This window comes from Harpia harpyja, chromosome 5 (genome assembly GCF_026419915.1).
Source record: "Harpia harpyja isolate bHarHar1 chromosome 5, bHarHar1 primary haplotype, whole genome shotgun sequence".
Taxonomy (NCBI): Eukaryota; Metazoa; Chordata; class Aves; order Accipitriformes; family Accipitridae; genus Harpia; species Harpia harpyja.
In genome coordinates this window covers 32982682-32997471 of record NC_068944.1, presented here as the reverse complement: position 1 = coordinate 32997471, position 14790 = coordinate 32982682, and the positions used below count along the sequence as shown (strand labels likewise).

The window sequence follows — 14790 nt, the reverse complement described above, 5'->3', positions numbered from 1 at the left end:
AACAAAACCGTAATTTTATTTCAGAATTCAAAGGACAGCAAGTCTGAAGGTCAGGAGACGTACTTCTCAAATACAACATTTATGACCCAAATTCTATTCATGTAATGAAACAACATGGATTTCTCTGACAGAATAAGCAATTCTGTGCATTTAACCCCTTGGACTGTTACAGGAATAACTTTGATTCTTCAGTTTTTGTAAATTGAGAGTTTCCATCAGCACTTGCTACTACAAGGTAAGATGATTTCTGCCACAGCATGGGCATGTTTCCCTTGTTCATGGAAAAGAAAAGCTACCAATTAGTTTGCTGAATGTGTTTTCTCTTTTGTTAAAAAATCATTTTAAAAACAAAACAAAATCCCCTCTTCTGACAGATCTGTTTCGCTCTAAGCCTTTTAACTTTCCCCCAGTTGTGCGCTGTATTGCAGCTGCAGGGTGCCAGTGTGCAACTAATACAAGTACATGTGAAGGAAATGAATCAGGATCACACTGACGAGATGATGTCTAGTGGAGAGGTTTATTCTGATGACAACATAGAGTTCCCTCGAGAAAACCACCAGAGATTACTGAAGTCAGAACAAAAACAAGTGAAGGCAGCAGCAGATGTAATAATCTAGTGACAGTCTTGTGCATCCTGCATGCAAAGTCATTTCTCAAGTTTAAGCTGCTGAAACTGCAGCACATCTGTATTAGGTTTGTGTGGCAAAGTTTTGGTAGCAGGAGGGCTACAGGGGTGGCTTCTGTGAGAAGCTGCTAGAAGCTTCCCCCATGTCTGACAGAGCCCATGCCAGCCGGCTCCAAGACGGACCTGCTGCTGGCCAAGGCTGAGCCCATCAGTGATGGTGGTAGTGCCTCTGGGAGAACAGGTTTAAGAAGAGGAAAAAAGTTACTGTGCAACAGCAATTGCAGCCGGAGAGAGAGAGGAGTGAGAACATGTGAGAGAAACAACCCTGCAGACACCAAGGTCAGTGAAGAAGGAGGGGGAGGAGGTGCTCCAGGCGCTGGAGCAGAGATTCCCCTGCAGCCCGTGGGGAAGACCATGGTGAGGCAGGCTGTCCCCCTGCAGCCCATGGAGGACCACGGTGGAGCAGATATCCACCTGCAGCCTGGGGAGGACCCCACACCGGAGCAGGGGGATGCCCCAAGGAGGCTTTGACCCCGTGGGAAGCCCACGCTGGAGCAGGCTCCTGGCAGGACCTGCAGACCTGTGGAGAGAGGAGCCCATGCTGGAACAGGTTTTCTGGCAGGACTTGTGACCCCGCGGGGGACCCACGCTGGAGCAGTCTGTGCCTGAAGGACTGCAGCCTGTGGAAGGGACCCACGCTGGAGCAGTTCATGAAGAACTGCAGCCCGTGGGAAGGACCCACATTGGAAAAGTTCGTAGAGAACTGTCTCCTGTGGGAGGGACCCCATTCTGGAGCAGGGGAAGAGTGTGAGGAGTCCTGCCCCTCAGGAGGAAGAAGCGGCAGAGACAACATGTGATGAACTGAACCCAACCCCCATTCCCTGTCCCCCTGCACTGCTGGCAGGGAGGAGGTGGAGAAAATCGGGAGTGGAGTTGAGCCCAGGAAGGAGGGAGGGGTGAGGGGAAGGTGTTTTTAAGATTTGGTTTTATTTCTCATGACCCTACTCTGGTTTGATTGGTAATAAATTAAATTAATTTTCCCCAAGTCAAGTCTGTTTTGCCCGTGATGGTAATTGCTGCGTGATCTCTCCCTGTCCTTATCTTGACCCACGAGCTTTTTGTTATATTTTCTCTCCCCTGTCCAGCTGAGGACGGAAGTGATAGAGCAGCTTTGGTGGGCACCTGGCATCCAGCCAGGGCCAACCCACCACAACATCTTTGTCAAGACTCTGGATTTTGCTTGATGTTCACAAACCTTTTGGATATTTTCCCAAGATCCTGCTTTTAAATGGAAACGCACATCGCCAAAATTCAATTTTTACCTCTAGTCTATTTTTATAGGTTGTGGCTGACATCATTAAGAAGAGACTGATAATAGGATGACACCTGGAAAAACAGGCCTCTGGTGAGGAATGCAAAGAAGGGCTGCACATTAAAAGTAACATTCTGGTTGAAACGTTCAAAAAATGAATGTGTATAGTTTTTTTCCAATCAGTTACCCTGATTAATGGACAGGAAGGGGAAAAGTTCAATCAAAAAGAGAAACCTAGGTAAGCTGATTGACCCCATCTTGTTCATACTGTTAAAGAGGGAACCTGGGAAAAAACCCACCCCTGAGTAAGGGTGCTGGGTATGAAAACACCCGATGTCAAAATTCAGTCACTGGTGGTGAGTTATATACTAGGCAAATATCATTAATCAAGTAATATTGGACTAACTAGAACTTGCTCATAAGCATGGTTAAGAGGAAAAACAGTTCTGTGCAGTATGAACTGCCAACATTTAAGTCATCCTGACTGCTACTCTACACCAAAAAGAGGTTAGAAATTACTTTGCAACGCATAGTCATAAGAAAATAAATCTATTAACTCTGGGCTCACAGGTGAGAACCACAAACTCATCTTTAGAAGAGGAATAAACTTTCCAGTAGAAAGCAACCTCAGGTGTTCACACATCTGTTGAAGAGCAACACACTCCATCCTGGAGCTGGTATGACTGGACCTCTCTGAAACAAGGATTTCTGACAAACTTGGTGGAGCTGCTTGGCTTGCCACATTGTCCTTTTAAAGCTGGGCCAGCTATAGAGCTGTACCAGGTTGCTGAGGGCCCAGCCTTGAGCAGAAGTTAGGACTGGAGGAACTTCAGAGGTTCCTTCCAACCTAACTTATCGTATTTATACACCTTCCAAAAAATGACCGATCTACCTAAAACCCAGCAGGCAGCATGGCCTTTGTCCCTTCCCAGTCCCGGCACTCCTGGAGGCTCTGACACTGTGACCAATTGCTGTATCTGTGGATGGGGACTTGAACGATCCCCTGCATTTTTCACTGGTTAAAAAGAAGTTTTTCTAGGGAAGGTTGAGCCTGCCGAATCCCTGAGCCAGGAGGAGCAGCCATGACTGCGGAGGAGCAGCCATGACTGCAAAGGAGCAGGAAGGAGCACTACTTCAAGAAGGAGTAGAGTAAAGCCTTTGCAGCCTTTTTGAGTGTTAGGTGAGAGGAGGCCCACGTACAGCATACGCAGGTGACCAGAAGTACAGGAAGTGAAAGGAGGGCACAAAGAAAAAGAATGAATGAGGTAATACTGCTTCTCATCGCGCAAGCCAGACTAACAACTCTCTCAGTTAAGAGACAGAGACAGTGAGTGAATTTTAGGGATGATAAATTTTCCTTCATGGGCTACTCTATCAAATACATATTCTCCCACTAACAAAGTAGGGTTAATGCTATTAGTTTCAGTTCTTCAGTAGAGAGATGTAGGCAATAACTAACCAAATTCCAAAACACTGGATATATATCTTAAATGCTATTAAATAATTTTAGTTACACATAAAAGTGAGAGTTGTCATCTATCTAAAGCACTAGCATAGGTATAAAGATGACACTTTATATTCTACATTGGTACAAATGTGTGGGAACATACTGATAACAGCTACCCTGGACAAATTTCAGATGAAGCAAGACAAGGTTGCAAGATTAATTTCTCCTTTTGCCATTCTTCCATCTGTAATACAGAAGAGGGAAAGCGTGACACCTCCCATGTGTGTAAAGTAAGTACTTGTTTACACAATAGATCACAAAAGTCTATTTTCTTTGCTCCACTGGAAAAAGAAAGGACAGAGAAATATTTGCTTTATCCTACTACATACACTATCAATGGGACAAAAGAAGACAGGCACTTCTCATACTTAGTTATAAAATTAAGAATGGAGAAGTGATAATGCTTAGCATAAGTATTGGAGAGGTTTAAAAAAAGCCAAAAAGTATTTCACACCCAGTGACAGAAATACCTTTCAAGTAACTCACAATATCGATGTGAGATGTACATAACGACCAAGGCTTTGAGTGAAGTGCCTCTAGTTGTGCTTGTTTTTCATTATGCAGTGTTAGTGTTCACTGCAAGGTGCTTATATATTAATCACAGAGGCACTGCTAACTTGTGGCTCTACCATAAGAGAAGGTAAGTTTAGGAACAGCTTTGTGTGGTTTCAAACTGTCTTTTCAGTGCATCACATTATAGCTGGAAGGATTCATTTGTAACCATTATTTGCTATTATTTTAAAGCTCATTTCAAGTGCTCCAGTGAATAATTGAAGGTGTAAATGTAAAACAGTATCAAGAATTTTCTGCAAGGGCTACCAGAATCATAAGAGTTAGATTAAGAAAGGAAATTGTCTTTAAAAGCCAAGAGTTATTGGGCTTTTAAGGACTTTTCCCTATAGGCACTCTAAAACTGGGAGGTTTAAGAAGCTGACTGGACAAAGCATTAGAAAATACACAAGTAGGAAATATTTCTGCATGATTAGGAAATGTTAGAAAATACATTGTAAGAAATGTTTCTGCACGGTTAGTGGTACGACTGAAATATTAGACAAAGCAATGATCCAAAGTGGCTGGTGAGCAAATATTAGCCAAGTTACGCTAGATGACTATGGTGAAATATTAAATTGCCCCATCGCAGAAAAGCTCCAGGGAAATCAGACACTAACCCCTACCATTCAGGATCTGGCTAATGTATCTTATCCATCTGCCTAAAAAATATTAGTATACCTTACTGTCACCAACTCAACAAGCCTGGTGTGAACAGAAGGCTCCTGCCTGAAAGAAGATGGTGAAGGGAGGAATATAATAAAACAGATTGTGCATCAAACATTTATTCTGAGGTATGAGTGAGTGGGAGCAGAGCATGGCCAGCAAATGGCAAACAGAGCCCACAAAGAACTATAAAAACTTAAATATCCTAATGACCCACAGGAATACTGTGCTTTCTTATCCCTCCATGCTGTTTGTGCAAGAAATCAGTACAAAGACCTAGAAGATTAAAGTGGGCAGAAACAATTAACCACCTTCATTTCAGGAAAGGCTATACAAACCTTTTACAGCACAAACGGAGTTGGCCTGTGTTGTAGAATCCAGCTCATCGAGTCTGACAGGGCCAGTCAGCTCACTGAGGTCAGCACCGGCAGCCGAGTACAAAAGAGGCTTTTGTAATAAGAGAACAGTACGTTCAACACAAATAATCCTACCTGCCAACAAAGACATTTCAACTCAGTACAGTAACAAGGAAAAAGGTGACCATGTTAATTGTCATGGCCAATAAAGACAACGACAGCTGCCAGCTACTAAACAGATGGATAGACTCCATCAGGTTTTCTCAATGACAAAATACTTTGCTTTCAGTGATACATGTATCATGCTCTCATTACACTTTGCAACTCCCAGGCAAAAAAACATGTTTTAAAAATTCGAACATGGCAGAAGAGAGTCCAATTCCACTCTAACCGCATCACACCACACTCCCTGCAAACACATTGTTACTGTCTATTCCCTGGTAATAAGCTTGGGCACCCCTTCAGGTGGTCTTACTTTGTTTCAAAGATTACAAAGAGTAGGTACATGCAATGCTTCATTCTCCAAAGCAGAGATTTTTGCTTCAGGACACACAGCCATTTACAAAGGTTCGTGCTTGCAGTCCACTTACATTTTGAAAGTGACCAAGGGACATGCAAGTCTCTAGATGCACCCTCTTACTCCTTTTAGAGGTAGTAAATTCAATAAAACAAGTTTCTGCAAGAATATCAAAACAAATGAAACCAAGTTGCTTAATAGAATAGACTATTTCAGTTGGAAGGAACCTACAACGATCATCTAGTCCAACTGCGAGTCTTTGAGTCTTCTATCAGCAAGTAAAATTGATTGACACTGGTCATTAGATTCAACAGCCATCAGGGAAGACTGACAGAAATATTGGTGGACATAAGCAAGATCACTGAATCTCTCCTTTACTTTGGAGATTAAGCCAAAAATGTAAAAAACAAACGTTATGGGAAAGCTCTAATTACAACCCCTTTCAAATTTCTTCCCAAACTTAGAATGTCTCACCTTCATCTGAGAATGAAAGTCTCTGTAGGTCACATATTGCAGTGTCAGAGATTAGGATGCTATTTCAGTTTGATTTCAACTGGTTTAAAACCACACGTAAAGCTTACCGTTTCCCCACAGCACATCCTTGAAGAAGACGAGTCGCGAGGCAACACTGAGAGCTTCTGTGATTTCCGTACTGAGAACACAAGATGCAGCGACTGACACAGCAACAACTTTTGGAATCGTATGAACCACATTTTGCAATGTAGAGTCAGTCACAAACAACGAAATCTCTCTTTGATTTATAGGAACACTGTGTTTTGTCTACGATTTCAAAAAAAAAAACCAAAACACAAAATTGGAATTCAGTTGTTAATTTTTAGTAGAAGGAAAGACTAAAATAACACTCTAATATTTAAATAACTAATAAAACTGACAGAAATTATTACATTTAGGGCTCGTACAGAATAATGAATCAAAGCTTTATTGGAATTTTTCATTATTCATTACTGCAGACACCAACATCTCTACCTTAAATTAACTTTCTGAGGTTGATCCTCTGGAATCTTGGCTTTACCTCTACCAACTATCATACTTTATCAAAATTCACTTGAACTGTACAAGGGATTTGAAAATATATTTTATTTAAAAATTACTATATACTATATAGTACATACTGTATATAATCTATATTATATATTTATATCATAGATATGATATATATATATAAAAAGTTAATTGGCTGTTTTTATGAACAAAGACTTACATAACTTTTGCCTTAAAAAAAAAAGAAAGGCTATTGCTAGTACTAATCTTATTCCTCCGTGAGCAAATTTTCCGTGTACTGTTATCTGATTCCCAAGAGCACCAGTCCTTGTTTAATAGTTACTATCCAGTCCTTGGTTAATAGCTACTGCAAGTTACAAAGTAGAGTGTTACAAAGCTGGAGTTTTTTCTTTCAGTTGAACAAACATCTCTAAATATTTGAATGATGCATAGAAATAGGGAAGTAGACAACTCATAAGTAAGAGACATAGAAATCCGCAATGGCAATGTAAGTTTTCTGCCTAAGACAGGTATAAAGGCGTGACTAAGTTACGGTATATCACAACTACCAATGTCACAACCAAAATACCTACATATCATCTCAGCCTTCATATCTGAAAATAATTATCACAAAATCAGTAGTGGTTTTTAAATTTTTGACACTGGGATGATGAACAGTACAGACATTACATACACATCAGTGCTTATTCCAGGGTCTCTAACAAAATCAGATGGATTACAATTTGATGATTGGTGCTCTTCTTTTTTTTTTTTAAAAACCACAGCTTTTATAATATCTGTGTGTGTATGTGAATTTTCCCAGGCTTTAGAAAAAATGGGTTTAATAATAAAGCATATTTCACATTTACCAGTCTAAGCAACTTGTGAATTTTAAGATTCTAATATTTTAAAATATTTCACTAAAATTAAATTACTTTCTTAATTTAAAAAGTTTTTGTTACTATTTTTAATTAGTCTGCTGATTAAAAATTCATATTTAAACATTTAAACGAAAATTAAATTCTACAATAATTGGAGAGACACGTATCACGTAAGTATTTTATTCTCAAAGTTGCATGTCTCTAGCCTAAGGTAATGCAATGAGAACCCCAACTTTTTGTCTTTGGTTGAATTCAAACCTTAAAACTGTTAACCACACTAAAATTAGCTTTTTGTTCATGCTAGCAGCTCTTAGAGGAAATGCAGTAATTGTAAATAATGATTGGGAAAATTAATAATTCAGATATTATGGTTATGCCTTAATACAATATATGCTGCCTATTGCATTGATGACATTTCTTTGCCTAGTAACTACATACGTTTGAGTACCTCCTCTGCGTAGATAGCATTAGGACAGCTTCAAAGAAAGAATTTTTACAGCTGTCCCATGAGAATTACTAACACATTAAAAGCTGGCTTTCAGAAGAATCATCCAAAAAGTAAATAATAATAACAGCAAAAATCACAACTTAGTATAAAATCATCATCTTGCTATGTGTGACAATTTGTTCTGAACAGAGAGGACACAACAGACAAATAGCAGCAGGATTGAGTTATAAGGAAGGACAGCTCCTTAACCACAGATGGAATATATTTCCTCATATTCCTTCTGTACCACAGTACAGATTCTGAGGAATAATAAAAGCATATTTCCATTCCTCCTTCACAGAAATGAAGTATCTCAGAATACTGTAGCTACATAGAATAAATACTGTTTTTTAAAGTACATTTGAATTAGCTCACTTAGCAGATTATCTAATAATAATAAATCTGCAAAATAAACCAAATCATAGTCCCTTCCTCACTTAGTATGACTTGATGATTTTGCATGTGAAGGATATGTCCTCTTGGCAAAGGCAACTGTAGTAAACAAGCTGCTGTTTGTGACCACCTTCTGGCAGGATTAGGCAAGCAATACACTAACAGCAGGTAAATACCTTTATATTCCTAGAGCCGTTATCCAGAAGCATTATCCATCAGTTATCCAGAAGTTATGCAGAAGAATATCTTCTATTGCTTTTCCAACATTACTTTCAAAAAATTTATGAGCACTCATGTTGTTCACTTACGAAAATTTAGTGCTTACAGTTCAGTAAGTGAATAGCCATTAAAAAAACAGCTCCTAGTAGCAAGAACAAATCACAGACCTTTGCTTCTGCTAGACAAACCTCCATTCTTCAAAATCACGTCTGTTCTTGCATGCTTCATCTTTTCTCTAATTTAGTGATGAAGTGCTTCTACACAAGAATACTGATGACCCACAGCATCTCAGATGTAGACATTCCTGAATACAAAAATGTTTGGCTAGGATACCACTAGTCTGTAATTTTATTTTATTTTTTAGTAGAACAGGTTTCTTGGAAATAGAAGTTTAGGCATGTATGTGTCCTTCTTTCTGTTAGCACCCTAAAGACCCCTTCAAGCTAGCCCTAATTTCACGTTTACAAATACTCTGTTAAATTCTCGTTTAGCATGAAGAAAACACAAGCGATACCCCTCATCTTGGGAGTTAAAAGCACTCCCTGCCTAAAAATCAAATCATAACTCATTGGCTTTTGAAGCAAAAGGGCAAGACCTAAATTAAATTTATGTCTCACTGGTGGGAAGCATCTCCAGCTATTTTGCTGGCCGTTCTGGAATTTCTTTGTCTTTGGTTCATATGCTTTGATTCACACTTTGTTTCTTGTGGAGCTGATGGACAATTGCAAATTATTCTCCACCAGAATTCAGTGCTGGCTGTACTGAGGATCCAGTCGCCAGGAAAAAAGAAATAAATCAGCAACAAAAAATTCCTTTAACTACTGAGGGAGTTAGCAACATTTTGAAAGAAAATTGTAGCATCATTCAGAAACAAATAAATAAAACATATTTATAAGCTTTCCAACATAGTATGGATGGCAGATGTATTTACCTAAGAGTTCCTCCTTTCTACTAACTGGACCATAAAAGCCAAATTTGCCTGAGGGGCTTCTACTGAAGTCAACAAAAATAATCCACACACTCGCATGCAAAGAGCAAAACTGTATTTTTATATAACCATCATCTGTTAAATTCTATCTCCAGACACTCAACTGACTAGGAACTTTTCACTATGTATCTAAGGATAGCATTTAGCCATAAATCAAGTCTCAATGGAATTCCTGCAAGCTCCCTTACCAGGGTGCAATATTATCTCTGGTTAGATAGCAATTTATCCAGAAATAATTCACTTTCTAGACTGGATGGAATTGAAACTGGAGATGCAGTTCATTTTATCCTTTCAGAAGCATTTTAGACCTGGTGATAATTCTGCTTATACAACTCTTGAAGATCATCCAGGAAGGTTTTGGGTTTTCCCCTAAACAAGATAAATGCCGGCTTCTTCACATAAACATTATGTTGATTTTATGTTGAATTCATTGCTAAATGAAAAGATTACCTGCAGCCTTAGATACAGCACTTGCGCCCAAAAGCTACAACGTTCATTACAACCATTGATCTGAAAATAGTACAAAAACAGGGAATGAGATAAACATGATACCAGAAATCCAGTGGAACAAAGTATTGGTTATCTGACTTGTAAAGCAGATTACCTGAAGAATTTCCTTTAGACCATGAACAGCTGGTGGCTGGTACAAATTAGAAATCTGTTCTTCCTCATCCACTTCCACATGTATCTCACCAGACTGAGCAGTAAGAATATAACAGAAGCTGGGAGGAGGAAGATTAGTTGTCATCTATTAAAAAGTAAGGAAAAGATATGTGACCTTAAAAAAAGCACTTTAATTTGGCTAGTTGGGTTTTACAGTAATAGCCAAAACAAACCACACTATTTACATTTTAAGAGGGATGGGGAAACAAAATTATATGGTTAATACCAACGACTCTCTGAAGTAGAAGTTGAGTTAATAAACCGACATTCACAAGTTATAAGTGAAATCAGCTTGTGCATATCATTCTTTCCATAATCTGACATTGACCCTCATCACAAAAACATCTCATGATTTGGCACACTTGGCAAACACTGCGACTATTTCAAGGTGTTTGTTGTTGGTTTTGCATTTTTTTATTACATGGTAGGAGTGCCCTGATTACTCTTTTATTTTAACACCCGTAACCTTTCTGAAATTTGGGGACTTTTGCATGTGGGTGGGTTTTTGTGATAGTAAACAGCTGCCGAACTTTTAAAGCTGCCAAATTAAATCCAGGACAGCACAAGGAGATAATGAAGAACAGGAACGCAACAGCTACAAGAACTGCTCTTTTTGTGTTATGCCAGATTTTGCTTTCCCCCTTATAAAGTACCATGACATAACAACTTTATCAATCACCACTTAAAGATGTCCCAAGCTAGAAAGGCTTCTCAGGAAAAAAAAGACAATGCTAGAAAATAATTTTTATTGTGGATATGGTAAAATATTCTTCTAGCGATGTTTGTTGTTAATAAAGCATTTCATTTAATAAAAGAAATATGAATGTATTAAAGACAGCTGCCCACCCATTAAAAAAAAATCTGCATAAGGAAAAAAAAAAGCAAAAGAAGTTGATACCCAAATTCTGTTTGCCTCTGACAGCACTAAAGAAGGTATTTGAATGTACATATGGCTCAAAAGAAATCAGTTCCACAGATCTCTTCCCAACAACGTTACCAGCATGCTAGCAATATTATTTATGTACCTATGTATAAAACTGCTTCCATAAAACTGTGCATAAAACTATACAGTTTGTGTCAAGAAAAATGTATCTCAACTGAAAAAACTCCACTCAGCCAAAAACCTGCAGCACTAGAATGCAAGTTGTGATCCTCCATGGAATGAATTAGTATTTCAAACCCATGACAGAAGTGTAAAGTGCATGATTATGGAAAGTTTCCTCCATTTTTAGATTGCTAATAAAATAGAGAAAATGAAGAACAAATGAGAGTCATAACAATGCTAAACAACATTTAAGAGCTTTGCTCCATCTGTGGATACTCTCATTCTGTTGTCCATAGTATTTTAATGCACAAAACAATGCATTCCTCTCAGACTTCCGAAACATCTGGATGAAAGGGAAAGTCAAGGTGAGAACAGCCATTTCACTCAGTTTCAGTCTTGGTTTTATATATAATCAAGGAGTGAACTTTTTATTCTTCAACATAAACCCCAGCAAAATGCAAAGAACACTGTACACTGCAGAGAAAAGATTCTCAGACTTTAGAAATAACTAGTAATATCCACCTCTAATGCCCTCTGGCTTTGAAACTTGTTTATTTCCAGCTTTTTCTTCTTTTCTAGAACTTGCATCCTGATTGACTCCCCTAGGCTCTTACACAAATTTTTAATACCACAAACTTCTTCCCCAAAGAACAGCCTATACAAGAACAGCAGGACAGCACAAGCACTTGGCTACCCAGAAGCTTCTCAAATGATCTTGTATTACCAAAATGACACTTGATATGACAGAACTCCTTTTCAAATACAGAAGCTAATTAAAGGAAAATTAAAGATGCCATTTTAGATTTTCAAATATATAGTAACACACTTTAAATCCATTTTAATACCTCCCCACCCCCTAAAATCACAGTAACATTCATTACTTTTTAGAAGATTATTTTTGTGTTCATCCTTCGACAAGTATCAGTCAAAGTCATCCTAACTAGTAAAAGACCCAATTCCAGCAGTCAGTCTGTCTTCACAGAAATTAATCTTCAGAAAAGTGTTCTCAAATCTAAGGTTGAAAAGTACTTCAAAAGAATGAGTTAATATCCTTGTATATAGATTTCTCAGCTGGCTCCATGCTATCTAATATCTCTTTCCTCCTGCAAGGAGAGGAGAGGAGTAATTTGTCTGGACATCCTACCATTGTAGCTCTAGAGGATTAATAAGGGGCTAATTGTATCATTTTGGAAAGATGCTGCTGATCCAGAGGGCTTCAGGTTAGCCTAGGAGGTTGCCAGAACCAGTAAAACAAAACTCAGTAGCTAAAGAGAGGGAAAGAATCTGATTCCCAAAGTAAACATGATTCACTACCAACAAAAATAGTAGTTGTGAGTGAAAAAATACATTTCCATAATAACAAGACTTACCATTTCAGAGGCTTGACTTTGTCCAGCAACTTTTACAGGCACTACTGGAGGCCACAGGCTGTCTATCAAACTAAAAAGTCCTAACGCCCTTCAAAAAGACCAATAAAATCAGGTTTAAAATGTTTTCCAGTGTTATATGTTATATTAAAAAGATTCATTAAGAAATATAATTTAAACCATTGCATGATTATGAAAACAATTTAAAATTATATTTGTTTTCTGGAAGCTGGTTTTCATTTGGTCTAATTAAATCTCCATCGTTTCTGGTGCAGGGTGGAGAGGGAGGGAAGGGATGTATCACATTCAGTGACAAGCAAGTCGTATTTAATCCTTTGCCATGAACAGCCTGCTACATGATAAAATTCAGGGGAACTGGGGTAAATGCTAGCTTGCAAAGGACACAGATACCAGTACAACTTGATTTAAAAAATAGCTTTTAACTATTTTAACTGATAGATTTAAAAAAAAAAAAAAAAGTTTTGCTTCTAACATTTTTATTTCTTGCTTTTCTCTAACAGCTGATTGTAACGGCTTTCAGGAAAGTCAGCAATTATCAGATATGGAGAAACAGACAAGATTTTGTTATCTTAAGTACATGTGCTGAGGACGGTCTCCTTCCTACACAGCTGCTCATTTAGTTATGATTTGTATTTATTTATTTTGCACATTTCCCACTTTTAATTTAGAACAAATATAAAATTAACAGCCCAGCATATTAAGGTAAAGCATATTTAGCAAGCAAAGCTGTAATGTGCAGCAGTTCAGTGGCTGCCTTGTCAGCTGATATGGCATCCTTGCTGGACAGGCAGGAACATCTGAGGGAGAGGCCAAGAAAACAGCTGAGGGAGGGGAAATAGCTACAGATAACCAACTTGGAGGCATGCATTTTTGAGTTAAAGCTCCCAGTTATCTTGTCCTAGTTCTCTGTTCTGTGTAGTCAAAGCACAGAGATCTGGATTTTAACCCTACACTGCCTCCAAGAACAAGTTGTCTGTTCCTCCAATTAAGAAAGCCACCATTTCTGAAACAGCTCTAAAAAATGAAGTCCAAACCTTGCTAAAAGTAATATTAGCTTCTGAACTCAACTGTTTAGAAGGAAACAGCATACTCTGGTACAGGGCTAAAGCACGTTGCAATATGCTGCTTCTCTTCAAGGGGTCACAGAAACTTTCCTTTTAAAGTTCTGCGTTTAGCTCACTTCTGCTTATTTATTTCTCTATTTCCCTAGTCCTTCTCTGGATCCTGAAGTGCTTAGACTTTGGGTGTCTATAGGCAGTGAAATTCTTCCCACGTTTCTTCATAAAGCGCCAGGTATCATCCATGATTCAGTGTTAATAGTGACACCTTTGGACCAGCACTGTAAGAAAGTTTTATGGACACAAATCTCAGAGTGGTTCTTGTGGAATAAAGCTTGTGGTTCACGATTCAGGTAACAAGCTGGCAGATTAAAAAAATGATGTTGCTACCTGTAGTCATGTTCTCTACACTAATGAACAGACCAGAAACACAAATGTGCTGCTCTTCTACAGAAATTAACTTCCTGACTTATATGGCATCATCGCCAAGTCTGTAAAAGGAGAAGGCTGTGCTGAGAGGCTGGGCTTTTTTTGGTTTGTGTTTTGTTTTTAACAGTGAGAACATTACAACATACAAAGCAACACTTCTTAGGTATTAAAGAGACTTTACAGCAAATGACCACTTCTTGAATCCTTGACTGGGGCGAGATTTTCTGTCTTGTATCATACAGAATGATATCCTCTCTACAGTCACAGGAGGGCCAATGCCCAGAGGAACAAACTGGTCTTGCTAACTGGGACATGAAAAAGGAGAGTTACAAAAAGAGAGCATAGCCTCCCGTACAACTCAGGCAGTTACACAAGTGGCCTTCCTCACACAACACGCAGCATGAGGGCAAGGACAAAGCATGGGTATGAACGTACCACAAACTCTGTGTGTGTGTGTACACAGAGATCGCATACTTATCAACTTAGAGCAACTAAGCTATGTTGTTGCAGTGCAGATATAACCACCTCTCCACACAGAGCTTACACTGATCCCTCATCTGTATTTTTAAGTTTGCACAAGGGACAGGAAGTTGTCCCTTCTTCTTTAGCTCTCTTCCAGCTTGCTACCCCACATCAGAATATCTAAGACATTTTCTTCTGTTACTTGTGTCCTTTTGGAGAAGGACATCTACTGCTTGAACTAGG

General features: G+C 38.7%; 1 protein-coding gene across 2 annotated transcripts in view; it reads right to left on the bottom strand.

Moving 5' to 3' along the window:
* SPIDR (scaffold protein involved in DNA repair) overlaps positions 1–14790 on the bottom strand; it is a 201163-nt gene that overhangs the window by 6447 nt on the left and 179926 nt on the right. For both annotated transcript variants that reach the window (XM_052786958.1, XM_052786957.1), the window contains 5 exons: positions 12581–12668; positions 10107–10250; positions 9953–10012; positions 6114–6312; positions 4998–5150 (listed from right to left, as the gene is read on the bottom strand). In XM_052786958.1, coding sequence (XP_052642918.1) covers positions 4998–5150; positions 6114–6312; positions 9953–10012; positions 10107–10250; positions 12581–12668 — 644 coding nt within the window. The remainder of the gene's footprint in view (positions 1–4997; positions 5151–6113; positions 6313–9952; positions 10013–10106; positions 10251–12580; positions 12669–14790) is intronic.